Source organism: Plectropomus leopardus, chromosome 4, assembly GCF_026936395.1.
Source record: "Plectropomus leopardus strain MGB_pleo_1.0 chromosome 4, ASM2693639v1, whole genome shotgun sequence".
In the NCBI taxonomy this organism is placed as follows: domain Eukaryota; kingdom Metazoa; phylum Chordata; class Actinopteri; order Perciformes; family Serranidae; genus Plectropomus; species Plectropomus leopardus.
Window position 1 is genome coordinate 18,187,319 of NC_142179.1, and position 15,919 is coordinate 18,203,237.

The following is a 15,919-nucleotide window of genomic DNA, read 5'->3' on the forward strand; positions in this document are numbered from 1 at the left end:
AGATAATCACTTCTTGATTTGTTATTTCTCCTCATGCAGAAAACACAGGTCAGCCCAACCCACTGGCCCAAAATTTTATTTACCTGCTTAATGACATTAAGTAATATAGTGTTCTATATGTAGTTTTCGGTCTGCAGCACAGGAGTCACAAAAGGACAAAGATGATTCATACGAATGATCTGCTTTGTGTTCATTATTTCGGTCTTGGTGTAAATATGCGAGGGTAAGAAGGTGAGAAATCATATTTCAGATGTCTGATGCTGAAGTTGAATGCACAGTGAACCGTCACTAGTGAATGACAGTTGGTGCAGCTTTAACTGCCATATGGACAAGCAGGGCAGAGCAAAAAAACTCCTCACATGGCTCACTGAAGGTCACTTGCTTCGTTATTCATATATCAAACCACATCAAGTGCTGTGTGTTGTTATATATTTTAAATTAAATTAATAAAGAGTTAGAAGTAACATACCGTTAGGTGTTTTGTAGGGCCTGTGACTTTTGGTCTTATGAATGGCTCTTCCTCCTCCCTCAGTTTCCCTCAATAACACCGGACTGGATTGACCTTTTTCAGATTTCATCTTGACAGCAGACTGCAGCTGACCTGCTCACCTTGTAAAAATGCACGATTGAGCAGATAGTTAATGACTCAGTGACTTTGGAGTGAAACCGTAGAAACTGCTTTCCCTCTGCAGAGCCTTGTCTGAAGTGCTTGATGTGTTTCTCAGGCCACACTGATGTTTATACAATTTTGATATATTTTTATATTCAAATGCTGTCTGCCGCTGCTTCTTTTCTTTGTGTTACAGTGATCAGGCCGCAGACGTACTTCTGCAGATGCAGAAAAGTTTATAAATTCATTTTCAGTCAAGTCATAAATTCAAAAGCAGTTTTTTTTTGGTTATTGACAGCTGGCTTTATTGAATACTTAACTGTCCAATTAGACAACATGTGTGACCGTGTGTCTCTACATCATTAATATGTGTGTTCCCTCAGCACAGCAGCCTTTACCTGCTTTTTTCAAAGCAGATAATTTTTGGATGAATGGAAGAATGTTCCTTATCAGTGTTTTACCATATGTCTGTTTTTTGACTTAATATACGTTTGTATGTTGCATTTTACCACTGTGGTTGTTTAACCCTTTGAAACCTGAATCCACATCACTTTTCTTGTGCTGTATTCAGACGCCTTTCACAAGTATTTAAACCTTCAAACTCAGATTGGTTTGATGTTGTTCAAAAACACAGGGAAAAAAAAGGCAATGACCAATTTGGCAAGAAATATTCCACAAAGTGCAAGAAATTAGTGAAATTAAAAAAAAAAACAACAATGGGGAAATATACATTGATAATTAGCGTAATTATATATTTAAAATTATTTTAAAGGATTAGAATTTTTAAGAGTTATTTCCCCACGTAATTTCCTTGTTTTTTTTTTTTTTTTATTACTTTCCTGCTTTATTTAAACTAATTTTCTTATACATTTTACTAACTGTGTTCTAATTTCTGGGTCATTTCTTCTTAAATTGCACATTGCATTCTTCCCATGTTTTTGAAATAAATTGAGCCAATTTGCTCAGTTTTCAAAGGGTGAAGATTTAGCTAATTTAAACTACTTTATATAGTGTTGAGTAGTTTAATCTATAACAATGTATCATATTCTATAGGTCCTGTCACACCTGACCCAGTTGTGTTTATTTCTGTCTACTCTGCCTCTCTGTTCCTCAGTTCAACCTGGTCTCTCTTCCCTGCAGACTCATACTCATGCGAGCAACTCTCCAGACGTGCAATTCTCCATCCATCCACCAGATGTCCCCAGACTTTCCCACCTCTGTCACTTTACTCAGTCACGTGACTTCCACATCCACCTGCCTACCTGCCCCTCAGTATTTATGCTAGCCCATCTCCACTTTGCTCTTTCTCCGATTGTTAAAACTGCATCATACCTTCATACCCTGATCTGTACCTGGCTTAACCTCGTCATGCCCTCTTCCTGCTGACCTGCGGATTCTGTTACTACTGCTCGGACTTGGTAGCCATGCCAGTAAGTTTTATACTCTGACTTTTACAATCACTGAACTTCTTGTTGACTGGATTGTCTGAGTTTGGTTCCTCTCCCTGCTGCCTGACAAAGATCACCATAGGTTTGCAGTGTCACTGATCTGCCAGAACCAAAAAGTCAACCTCTAGTGAGCTAAAAAAAAAGACCTTGATGACAATGCATTTCCATAGGCTTGTAAAATTGTTTAATTTAAGAAGTAGGGAAATTTTCACAATCCATAAAAAAACACTTAATCCTTGAGTTAATCGGATTACAAAATTACAAATTTGGGAATAAATAGTTTTTATTTGACAGGAGAAGTATGAAAAAAATGAAATTTGAAAAGTAACTTATAGGTTCAGTGAGTAGGATTTGGGGGTATAAATTGGCAGAAAAGGAATAAGAATAAGTTTGTTTTCTTATTATACTATGTTTTTCCATTCCTTAGAATGAGTTTATTATATCTATATTGGGAGCAGGTCCACCTAGATGCCCTGAAATCACCCAAAATCATACACACTGTAAAATAAAAGGGTATGATATTTAGATTTAGTAGAGTACGTTTAAAGTTGCATAACAGGAAAATACTCGTGTAGCGCAGATTTGTATTTAAATGTTGCATTTCACAACTGCATAATTATCATGAATGAGCAGCATGAATTATGAAATATAACTATTTCATATGTAATGACAGTAAATGACCACTAGAGGGGCGTAGTTAATCATATTTCTGAAGGCTCTCGTGAATTTACCCACTGTGGAAGGCGGCGCGTTGACATTATTTCAGCAGCTTTTCATACAGTGGAGTCTTTTTAGAAAGAAAAGTTAAAGAAATAAGCAATATGTCACATTAATCCACACTCTAGTAAAAGAGAATATTGTGTGTTGCTCATTTAATCTGCACCTGACACTTACATTTACACAATCAAATTTGCCATTAAACAGCAGATAGAAGGTATCACATACTGCCATGTTACTGTGCATTACTATCATGTAGTTTTTGATTCTTTAGAATGTTTTTTAATGATACTGTATGAATTGTGATTGTGAGACTGTTGCATTACTACAATGAATCTCTCACTGTTTTTTTTGTCCGTGAACCCAAAACTTCATGAAAGGCAGATGTGCATGAGTGACTGTGTGACTGTGTATGTGTCTTACAGAAAGATTACATCACCATGCAGGGAAGCATAAGCGCGTGCAGTGAAACCAAGCTGCTCCCAACTGAAACTGGAGATACATAATAACCAGTCAACAAGCAGGACTGGTCTCTGATGTAAGTCATACCTGGCAGGAAGCTCCTCTGCCTATATGTGAACGGATGCGGCTACTTTTATTATATGCTCATCATATGCCGAAGCAGGGACATGCACGAGCGACTCCACCTACGCATGCGTGGGAACACACCCTCTTGCCTGAGGTTTAATTTATATTTAAACATTAATTAAATGAGATTTCGCGTAATCTTCGATTGAATTATTGACTAACGGGATCTAGTTTCTTTGAAATGAAACACTATAGTCTGCGATACGTCCCTTAAGTAGCTTAAATATTTGCAATTCAGGGTTTTCTTCTCCAATAAGTGTGTTTACAGGCATTTGCAATCAAGAGAAGTTAATTTCCCCCGATGTTGAACCCACGCTGCATCGTGATGTACGTGATGACGTCGCTGTAACACTGATGGACCTATCACACAAAGAGCTCAATAAGCAGGAGGACGGTAATAAACTGTAAATTGTCCCGGGACACCGAGGAGTACAGCAGGAGACAGCGAGACACTGCACGTCGACACACTGTGAGTTATAAACACCTGCTTAACCAGTGCCTTTTCTGCCCTTTTATTTTGGTCAAATTCAGTGGTTACTAGCTCTTTTCGTGGCTGTTTTCCACTTTTATTTATAACTTAAGTGAATAGTGAAGTTGGTCGCTGAGTCACTGTAAGTACGCTTGATTATGTAGCTTCGGTGGTCTTCTAAGTGGTTTTCAAACGTCAATTTTGAACAAAGAAAAAAATGGTTTCACTGCAAGAGATGTGATTTTTCTACCAATAGGCATAAAACCCTATTTTTTTTTTTCAAATGGCTATTTGTGTCATGCCTTCCCTGTTGGTGATAGTGGTTTGTTACATGTTGACCTTAGGCTGTCTGTCAACACTGTTAAATTTGTGCTATTGCAACAATATGACACAATCTAAGCACATCTGTAGTGGTTACCATTACAATTAAAATATGAGATTAAATATAACACTAGCTTGCATGTCATTAGGGAAGATGGAGAGAAGCTAATGTAAAAAAGAATGAGGTAAAATTGAGTGGAAAAAAGCATTAATAAATAAGAAGTGTAATGTGGGTGAAGCCTATACATGTACACATGGGGAGAGAGAGAGAGAGGTGCGGGAAGAGTGTGTTGGGGGTGGGGTGGTATTGATGTTTGGTCATGCTTTAGTCTGTGCTGAATGGAGCAGATGCTTTGATCTCCCCTTGAGACCCCGCGAATACTAAAGCTCTGCCTCTGGTCACTGATATATGGGCAGCAATGGCAAGTACAGGCACACACACACACACACACACTCTATAGCACTTGATTAAACATAGGTTGAGGTTGGGTTTAATTGTGAATCCTTCGTCTTTCATCGATTTGTTGGCATCACGTTCTTCTTTCCATCATCCTGTGATCTTAGCTGCCCTACGTCACCTTTTTCTCTTTATAGCCTGTGTTCACTCAATTTCTGCAGTCAACACAGAACAGCTGCTGTCTGCTCTGAAGAAAGGAAGTAAAGCTTTGGAAAGGGATGCAAGTTAGAGCACCAAAAATGTTGTGTTGTTGTGCATGAGGCGTTTCTGTGTTTTAGTTATGCTACTGGATTTATGAGTGCATATTGGCCTAAAGGTGATAGGAAGCACACAATACATGCATAATTCATTATCCACTAAAGCCAGTGTCTTGACACTGAGGCTGATATAACGCACGCACTCTATCATGAAAAGTTATGACGAACTGTAATGTCAGAATGCTGTCAGCAATATCTCATACACACATGTATCTTTGATATGGACAACACTCAGACAAGAAAAAGATTTATACTCAATATACACAATACACTATAAAATATGTTGTAATCACCATATTGTTTTGGCACAAACACAATAAGTGTGTACCATGCTGTTTTGTACACAGGAAATAACAGTACATGTAGCCTATAGACATCAGTCATACCTCAGTTGTGGCAAGCTAATGCCAATTCTTCCAAAACCTAAAAACCAGAAAGAAAAAAGATTTTCCAAAGATTTAATATTTCATTATTTATTTTCCAAGATGTTCCTGGAGCTGTCTCACCACTAGCCGCAATTCATTTGACGTTTTCCAGCAGCAAGTAGCCGCTCTCTTTCATTCTCATTGCACCGTGGGAAAAAAGATTACATAAACACTGCACAGAAAATCAGCCGTAAGCATATTGCCCTCTTTGAGTAACTTAAATTAGTCATTTTTTTAGTTTCAGCTAGTGGCTGAAGAGTCTCTCCTGCTGGGCTGCTGGATGCACTGGCTGCCAAAAAATCAGTCACACTGGACAGCAGCGGAGGGAGTTGGACCAGCGTCTGGTTCATGGCAGAATAGTCACACTAGAACATAGAGTGTCAGAACAGACGTGATTTGACTGACACAACGCAAGTCGACTCCTGGTTTCACTGACCTTTAGGGAGCTGTCCTAGTCTCAAAACACAGATATATAGATAGATACATACAGTAGGTACATTGGTATATATATAGAGAGATCGTTTTCCCCCTATTATTGCTAATATTTTGTATTAATGTTAAACATCCATGCCTGTATTTTCCTTATATGCATTCTCGGGTCATTCTTATTCAGAACCTGTCAAATGGCTCTGCTCTGTCAGAGCTTTTGGCGTACGTGCATGACGCCAAAAGACACCTTTTCATGCTCGCATGGAACAAGGCTGGAGGAGGGGAGGTGGATGAGTCCCTCAAACCTGGACCTTTAATGCAGGAGTTTGATGTTTACTTCCCATTTTAATGTGATGTTTTTTCTGCCCCGTACCATGTGCCTCCTTCCCCTAATCCTAAACATCCATGCTGTTGTTGCCTTTAACACAACCATGTGCTATGTCATCCCACCATGTGCATTTGTTGACATCACAATAGCGGCATCCCGGAGCGTAAACAACAGATTCAGAAGGATACCCAAGATGTAATATGTAGATGCAGAGGTCCACTGACAAAGGTGCACCATGTGATGAGTTGGGATGAGAACGTGTTCGATCGATGTACCTATGTGACCTGCAGTGGTTACTTCATGTCTGAAATAACTGCAGGACAACTGAGTATCTATTGTCTAAACTGCTAAAGTCAGTTGAAGAGGTAATGGGAAGATAATGTTGTTGGTACCAGTAACGAACAGTCTTTGTGGTGAACAACACGCTAACACGCTGACAGATTCAGAGTCTTTGTGTTTTTAGCTGAGCAGTACCAGAGAGTAGACCATATCGGTGATGCTCATTTGAGCTCATTGTTCTCTGGGAAGTTTGCTGGAAATGATGTAATGTAGCCCTGTTTGCCCCTCAGTTTGGAAAGGGAGGCTCAAAGTTTATCCTCCGGGGAGAATGAATGTGCTCATCAGCGTTCATGACAAAATGTACTTATGCCTCAGGGTGGTGCCACAAAAAAGGAGAGGTCCGTGATGAGCGTTCATCACCGCGCTTCCAGATCAGAAATGGAAGGAGCAATTAAGAACAGCTGATCTTGAGGGGTGGATCGCCTCTGGGAACAAGTGTACTGTGTGTCACAGGGGCAGCATTACATTTGGCTCTTAAAATGCCTCTCACTGATTGACCCAGACTTGACTCAAACATTAAGCAATTGTGTGTTTATTTGTGATCTGTGAGTGTGAGTGTGTGTGTGTGTGTGTTCATGTCTCTGTGCATCTGAGGCCAGTTTTCTCTCAGTTTATCTCTGTTAGGATGGACAATTGTTTGGGCTGAGCTGTCTGTCTCCCGGTGTATTTGTCTGTCCGTCTGGTTGGCTGGTGGGCAGGGAGGAATATTTTCCACTGTGGAGGCGAGCGGTTATAAACAGTGACTGAGCTCAGAAAGAAGATACCGAGCTCTGATAGGAAGCTCATCTCTGGATTCCACGAAAGCTTTCAGCATTACTGTTATATAGCACACTGAATTATGGAGAGAGATATGTCTAAGGTGCATCAAATTAAGGCAAAATCACATTTTTGAAGTTTTAATGGATTTCATTCTGTGTTTCCATGGAAACCTATGGTATAAAGGACTTAGTTTCCTTGACCAGACGAAAAGTTTATAAGTAGTGAGAAACCTTGAATATTGGTCTGTCCAGTGTCTGCATGCTTCCCATTACAATGGATTTTACGAATAATGAAAAAGCCTTTATATAGGGGTAGGTTGGCATACCTTTCCCTCTCTGCTGTATTTCTCTGGCATGATTTGTGTTAGAAAATTCTAGACAACAGCAAATGAAAGGTTAAGGTTTCAGCTTTATGTGAATATGGCTTAATTTGCACCAGTGTTTTCTAAAATTTGTGATCAAAGTTACGTGGATGGCACAATGTTGAAGTGGTATTATTAAGGAAAAAATAAGCAACCACTAGAAACAATTTTAACCTTTAATTCAAACTGGAACCGTAAATCATGAAGATTTTATAGACTATCAGCCCATTTTTAAAACCAAAATACCTTTTTTCACAATTCATCAGTAGGAATGTCTAATAGCTTTTGTCAAATAATAATACAAAATAAACATTGTTTTTAATCTTTCAGAATAGTTTTAATCTCAAAATACAGTTTATATAGTCACAGCTGTTAATTTTAAAATTGTTTTTGCACTGGGGATGCATGATGATATTGGCATGTCATCTGCCGACATCGGCAGATATTGGTTTTAAGATTAATTTTGGAATGGCCAAAATGCTCATTTCTGCCAATATTACAAACTGTTGTTTTCTTGTTGTTGACAAAGTGAACATGTACTAAACATCAACCCCAAATTTAAGTATTTTCCGTATTTTGCACAATGAATGAACATTACATACATAGAAAAGCGTTTTATTTATGTCTCTTTCTGCTGGTGGCAACAGTTTGCATAATATGATATTAATTCCAGTACAGAAGAAACTTGATTATTACTAAAATTTTTAGGGGAAAAAGTGTATATATTGATATCTGTATCGGTTATCGTCCAAATAGGTCATTTTATATCTGCAAATTAAATATCAGCAAAAAATCCAATATTATGCATCTCTAGTTTGCACATGTGCCAACCAACCACATTCACAGTTGACCAAACTTTGTGATGAAATTATTTCAGCCAGCTACCATCACTCATCACTGACTTTCACATCTCATCTTATCTTACACTTTTCCAGTATCTCTTACACAGATTTATAACACCTTTTGTCCACAAACTACTTTTTAATGTTTGACACAGTTAAACTAAAATGTCACCCTCACCTTAAAAGTGATTTTCAGAGGTTTAAGATGGCAAATGAGTGCAGGTAAAGAAAGCAAACATTCTTATTTTACATTTTTGTTTCTGTGACAGCAAGAAAATAGCTGTATGCCAACCAACCCCAGTCCCCTCTACTTATAGCGGTAATACTACCATTACTGGTTTGGCAGTAAATTAAACTAAATCCCAGGACAGGATGGAAACCATTTTAACTGACTTAACTAGCAAAACCTTTGGAAAAGAAAAGGCTATTACCCTAACTCTGCCCCTACGCCTAACTGTGCAGTATTTACAGAGATGGGTTGGAGGATTAGTAAGGCTTATATCAGTCTGGAGGGGTCAGACTGATTAGATGGTGGGCAGACAAATACTCTCCCCAATACAGTATAAACAACCTCAAACAGGTTTGGCTGTCTACCTGTAAATCAGCGTGCATACACCTGCGAGTGATGTTTGTATACTGAATAATTTGTGTGATTATGGAGTTTTTTGTGTGGTGTCTGTGGTTTGTGTGTGCCCTCTCACTGCAGGTTATTTAGGTATGGCATGCTGCCCATTTCCTCATCAGTCTAACTGAAGGAGACAAGAAAATACTCACAATTTCCACTCCTTTATTTTCCACTAAACAAAACTGCCTCTACAAGGTCTTTTGAAATCAGTTACCAATGTCAGTGTACCTTTGCTGAGTGATTTTGCTCAGCAGAATCATCCCATTATAAGGTAACTTTTTTAGCACATTTTAGTAGATTTTTAAACTATAAAATACAAGAAGTTCAACAAAATAATCAAACCCTCTTTACAGCATACATTCAGGTACGTTCACACACTTGCCCGTTATATCTGTAGTATATTTATAATTTCAGTATCACACATTTAACTGAAAGGACCTCAAACTAATTTAGAATGAGTGCTTTTCAGACCACAGATTGTTCATTGCTGTGCCCCTACAGGTTGTGTGTGTGTGTGTGTGTGTGTGTGTGTGTGTGTGTGTGTGTGTGTGTGTGTGTGTGTGTGTCTATGTGTGTGTGTGTGTGTGTGTGTGTGTGTGTGTGTGTGTGTCTGTGTGTATGAGAGGGCAGCTGGTAGGATAGGGGGCGGGTGCTCCCCCTTTTATTCACGTGGATGATGCATTAAATGTCATTTAAAGGGGCAGATTATCATACCATCAAGGGGTGGGGCTTGTCTCGGGGTGTGTTTGTGAGCATGTGTGTTGGCTGGGGGCTAAGCTGTGATCATTAAGCATGTGGAGAGGTGAGCATATGGGGACTGGAACAGACCATTTGACAGAACAAAGGACTGGCAGGGTGTCTGAGGTTTCGAACTGTAGCGCACTCTCTATTGTTAGTGTTTGATATCATTATCCTGTGGCCAACAAATCTCCTTTGTTCTCTCTGTTACAGTTTTCTGGCCATTAGCCATTTTTGACAATACAAGCCACTGATCAAATGTTTAGAAACAGTGAAGTAGACTGGTGGGCCCATGGGAGGGCCTATATTTTAGAAATTATATCTTCATGGGACTCAGAACCAGTGCTGTTGTCACATGGGACACTGGAACATGAAACAAGTGCAGCTGACAGTTATTTAACCTTTGATTACTCTGTGCATTTGAATGATTCAAAGTTTTGTTTGTTATTTAAAAGAAGCAGTGGGAGAATAATCAGTACAGTACTCTGCTATGATATTTTCTGTGACAATATTGCATCAATACGCAGACATGTTTCAATTTAAAAAAATCAATAAATCATTAATAGACCAAATACATTAAAATGTTTAGTAGTCAACTAGAATAGAATCTTCATTTTGTTGCAAAATAGATGATTGACGGGTATGAACAGACTGAAAATTTGCTTATATTATTTGGTAAAACAAATTCTGACAGAGATTTCCTTTAGAGAGAATAGTACTTGAAAAAAGGTAATTAATCGCAATGAAAATATATGTTACAACAACCCTCAGCACGTCGCAGAACATTTAACATGGCAGTAATACTGTATTGTTACTTAAGTATGATGATAATATTGTATGATGGAGCTCCTGGTGATTCTGACCACTACTTTAAAGATTGTTTAATCTATCTATCAGCCTGTATGTCTGTCTGTCTGTCTGTCTGTCTGTCTGTCTGTGTCTGTCTGTCTGACTAAGCATTATCTGTACACAACAGGGTTCATTTTTCCCCTGAGAAACATTTTCTTTAAAATGGATTAAACAGATTAAATCAGCTGTTAGTTCTTATATTAACTGTAAAGTATCTGAATGTTATTAACCTAGTTGGTATTTTGCATAATCAGGCCCTCAAAACAACAACAAAGCACCAGAGTACAGTCTGTGCATGTGGTGCACTCTTGTTTTTCTAGCTCGCTGTCACTGCTTGAAATGTTGTAAAAGTTGAAATTCAGTGCCAAAGTAGGAAATAAAGCAATATGCCTACAGCACAGCCAAAAGTAAAAGGATGCAGGGGCTGGAGTGGCCGATGACTTTGGAGCAGCCACCGTCAGGTTCTATTAACTTGAATCATTTTCTAACGAGCATTTAGCACGAAAAATAACTTTTCTCTCTCTAAGTGTCTCAGTTTGTGCCTCCACACCTGACTTCCTGTTGTTCTCTGTTTGCCTCGGACACTCCTGACCTTAGGCGTGCAGTGTTAAAGGTGGGATCTTATCTGGAAAGGGAAGAAAGGGTGTTATGGTAACTGTTGTTGTGGTTAATCAGCAGAGTGTTTTTAATTAAACAGCAGGGAGTGCTGGCATTAGCATGGTTTCTACAGTGGCTGGCAGGTCTGAGAAAGGTTCGGTCCTCTGATGTTCACCACAGCATCAAACAAGGCTAACCAGGGCTCGCTCATTTTCTTTGTCAGTTAGTCCTTTTTACAACAGGCATGAGCAACCATCTGTGTTAGTGCTTTGAATAATCACCATGCCCTTTGTAATTACATTTGCTGTAAAATTTAAGTTAACCCCATCGAGACCCCCTCAGCTCTGCAGAGGAAACAGGGTTAATGACTCTGCCGTCTCTGTTCCTCCCAGGACTCGCTCTGCTATTGTTGAACCTGGCTGCGCTGAAGAAGTGTGCGCTGTCTGTGTTAGACCCACTGTGGGAACGTCCATTAGCAGGTTAATGAAGAGCATCCTGTGTTTATGTGTGTGTGACTGTGTATTTAATCTTCCCATACTGTGCATCCGTCACAATGTTATCTTAATAAAAGTGTAAGAGGCAGGTTAAATGTGATATTTAGCATGCTTCCTCCCCCACTTGTCTCCTAGTTCTGTGTGCACTAAGCTCATGTCCAACTTATTTCTCAAGCTCTCCATCTCCTCTTTGATATTTGTTGGAAACGTATTTTGACTGTGAACTCATCAGGCAGTTCTGTGAACACAGTGCAGAGCTGTGACTTGGCAAGATGTATCCTCTGTCTCTGTGTGCGTGTGTGTGTGTGTGTGTGTGTGTGTGTGTGTGTGTGTGGGGTCAGGGCCAAGAAAAGAATGGGATGAGTGTTTAATTGAGCCACTACTATATCAGTCTAAATACAAAGTCAATATTGATCTGTCTGGGCTAGAAAAGGGGGAATGGACAAAAGCCAGGGCAAAAGTGCTGAAGGAGAAGACCTGCCAGCTGTCTGGACATAAATAATGAGGACACTGAAAATTAAATTAGATAGACAGGATGGTGCTGCACTTGGGCACTGCACTGCTTAAATGTCTGTACCAAAATATACAGAGAATGAGGCAGAGATTAATTAATTTAATTCCTTGACTGGTTCTGTTTGGCATTGTGATTTTTAAAGGGACAGTTTACACCAAAATCAAAATAATATATTTTTCCTCTCACTTGCACTATTTATCAGTATAGATTTTTTGGTGTGAGTTGCTGAGTGTTGGAGATATCGGCTGTAGAGATGTCTGCCTTCTCTCCAGTATGATAGAGCTAGATGGCCCTGGTTTTGTGGTGCCCAGAGCTCAAAAATACAAATGAAAAACTCAACAGCAGTGTCTCTTTCCAGAAATCATGACCCTGTTACTCAAGATAATCCGCACACCTTGATGTGAGCGGTTTCATGTTGACACTATTTTCTTTCTGCTGAAAAACATCCACCAACCAAATCACTGCAGAGAGGGAAGTGTGCATCTACTGCTAGGTCATGAGTGGATGCACACGTCCCTCTGCACAATGATACGGTTGGCAGGTATATTTTGGTAGAAATAAAATACTTCTCACATGAAACTATTTACAACAAGGTGTGTGGATTATCTTGAGTAACCGGGTCATAATTTCTGGAAATAGACATTGCTGTTGAGTTTTTCAAATGTATATTTGGGCAATTATAAGCACAATCAGCTGAGTGCCATATAGTTCCAACATAATCGAGAGATATCTACAGCCAATATCTCAAACACTCTGCAACTCACACTTAAATAATCTAGACTAATAAATAGCACTACAGGTAAGAGGGAAAAAAGGATTTTGATTTTGGAGTGTACTTTGCTTTTAAAGAAGGTTAGAGGCATGATACATTAAATTAAGGAAAACCAACCACCAGATTTACCTAATACTATCCAGCAACTAAAGCTGAAAGAAAGCTGTGATAGAAAGTAGCCTTCAAAAATAAATTTGGAGACAGAGTCACTTTAATAGTTAATTAAAAATGTTTAAAAAAAAAGTGAGTGTGACATCAACTAAAGATGAAACACATCCTTGCTTTGATTTTCCAAACCATGTAACAGAAGTTGAGCAAGGCGATCCTGAGGTTGTATCCAATCACTGTCACCCCATCGTATCATATAATGGTAACCTTTCAGAGGCATTTTAATCAAAGCCTTTGGGATGTGCTCTTGGGTCGTGATCTGGTTACGGCTAGTTCCACCTTAAATGAAGCAGCCTGCAGCACTGAGTCAATGTTCCCAAAATATCTGGATGAAAGATAAACTGTCCCCTTTCCTTTACCCCTCTCTCCCTCCCCTTGTCATTTTCTCTGTGTGCAGTGCTCCCACACTCTTCTCTTTAATCCCCCCACCCCCCTTTCTTTTTCCCAGTTTCTCAGTGTTGCCTCCTCCCATCTCCTAATCTCCCCCTTCATATCATCTCCCCTCACTTCCCCTCCTCTTCTGTGTCACTCCACCCATGTGCAATCCCCCTCCTCTTTCTCCTCCCTCTCTCCTCCCAACCTAACCTTTAGCCGTTCCTCCTCTTGCCTCCCTCCTCTTCTCTCTGCCCTCCTCCACCTTTCCCCTCCCCTCTGTCTTTAGCCGATATATAAAAGCGTTGCATCCCTCTCTGCCTCCCTCACACACATACAGTGTGTTTGCTGGGAAGGGGACAGTCAAGGGGAGACAAGGGATTACATTGTCTACCTGCTTGTGAAGGAATTATTTCCCTCTCTGGAATTTCCATTAAAGAGGTACAGCCTTTCCATTAACAATATAATTGCACTAAATGGTAGGAAATTTTCTGCACTTATTTTAATGTTAGCTATGTAATCGTCCCCTGTGAGGGTGTCCTGGGGGGTATTTTTAGTGTTTTAATGGAACTGAACTGCTGCAGCATAGTGTTTGCATATGTAAGTGTTTTTATTTTACCTGCTTACTAGTGTGCAGCCAGTTGAATAATGAAATTTTGATAATTTGTTAAATATAAACGAAGAAAGAAAATTCACATTTAATATGTGTATTTTTTGCGTGTTTACTCACAGTGGCTGTAATACAGTGTACATTGGATAATATCTTTCAAATTTCCTTTTCCCATGTGCTTCTTGTCTCCTCTCATTGCACCATCCTCTTGGCTTCTCCTGCCTTCCATCACCAAATGTTTCTTCTCGCCTCCTTTGTCTTATATAACCACACAATAACAAATCTAATGTATGCTTTTTCCTTCTTATCTTCTCTCAGATCTTGGAACAAAATCCCAACCGGAGCCATAGCGACATTCTTATCATCACAACCTGGTGACATCACTAATATCACGTGATCTACAGCATATTTTCCTACCAACAACATCGTCGCTTGTCAGTAACTTCAGCACCGAACGCATTTGACATCATCAAGGAGACCATGAGCAGCAACTACAGCGTCACACTCGTAGGCCCTGCCCCCTGGGGCTTCAGGCTGCAGGGAGGGAAGGACTTCAACATGCCCCTCACCATCTCCAGGGTAAGACTAAAACAAATGGACACACAGACACATGATAATACGTCCATTCCAACACACTCTTAAGTAGTATCATCTATTATGTGATAAGAGCACACATCCCTGTTTTATCTCCTCATACATTCATCACAGTGCAGCTGCAGAATGGCATCCCGGCAATGCCCCATGGCTGATAAGTAATTTAAAAGATGAAAACTGATTCCCTTTCTGCCTTCCCCTCTCTCACTCATCCTCCTGTCCATCTTTTCACCACCTCGCCACTACCACACATGTGATAGCCCAACTGAATCATATGCCATCTGTCATGTATCGACCACACAGGAAACCTTTTCTCACTCTCTGTGCATTCCACTTTATGTTTGAGTGTCTGTAGTGAACGCAATCACAGTTTCTGGCGCACACAAATCTTGGCTTCAGTCCGGCTGCTTGAACAAGTAACTTGATGGTCCCTTGGTTTCTCTGCCTTTCAGTGTCTACTCCTAGTATTACCTCTTGTTGCCCTCCCAGTCTGCTGTTCGTTCACACGTTAAAGCTCACACAAATATGTTTCCCTCATCACTTTGACTTAAGTATGATCCTGAAACTGATAATCCCTTGCTCAAGCTTCTGTTCCGTTCTGCTTGGAGAGTGCAGCTTCATTGGCACACACAAAATACAGTAAAGCATACATGCGCTGCACACACATACACACATGCAGTTCATTCACATGTGCATGCATACACACAAATCACTAGACCTGGCAGTGTACAGACTCCTGGCAACATGAGACTGATGATGAATGGCTTGCCAGGTCCTGTGCCAATCCCCCTTGGGGCCGCTTTGGGTTGCCATGTTTGTGTTATTACTTTGGATGTGATACTTTTCCCACTAACTGAAGCCATGTGAATTCTTACCACAGTTGTGTATGTGTGTGAGTGTGTGTCTGGGAGTCCATACTCCCAGACAGACACATTTTGCATGGACTCAAAATTGTGGAAGACGCTATCTGAATAACTGAGAGACAAAATAAATGACAGACAGAGGACAGAAATAGAAAAAGACAGGGACAAGCTAAAGATTAAAAGCAGCTCTGTATTGGCAATCTTGAATTTTGATATGTGGATGCTGTCACATCTGAAATAACAAATTATAAGAAAAAAATTCTGCAGCGCAAAAAAAAATTCTAAATGATTGATGGAAATTAATGTTGATGTTGGTCAGTGAATGTTTTCTTATTCCCAGAGAAATTGGCAGCACCTAAACTATAATTGTCTC

General features: G+C 39.8%; 1 protein-coding gene across 7 annotated transcripts in view; it reads left to right on the forward strand.

Moving 5' to 3' along the window:
• The first annotated feature begins 1,881 nt into the window (after positions 1 to 1,881).
• The window catches only part of pdlim5a (PDZ and LIM domain 5a), an 84,668-nt gene continuing 70,630 nt past the window's right edge, over positions 1,882 to 15,919 (forward strand). For 6 of the 7 annotated variants that reach the window (XM_042487560.2, XM_088076688.1, XM_088076686.1 and 3 more), the window contains exons 1-2: positions 13,771 to 13,920; positions 14,408 to 14,668. In XM_042487560.2, coding sequence (XP_042343494.2) covers positions 14,570 to 14,668 — 99 coding nt within the window. In that variant the 5' untranslated portion in view covers positions 13,771 to 13,920; positions 14,408 to 14,569. Of the gene's footprint in view, positions 2,041 to 3,200; positions 3,314 to 3,620; positions 3,833 to 13,770; positions 13,921 to 14,407; positions 14,669 to 15,919 lie in introns of those variants that run through there. The other variant, XM_088076685.1, reaches the window with a different exon arrangement.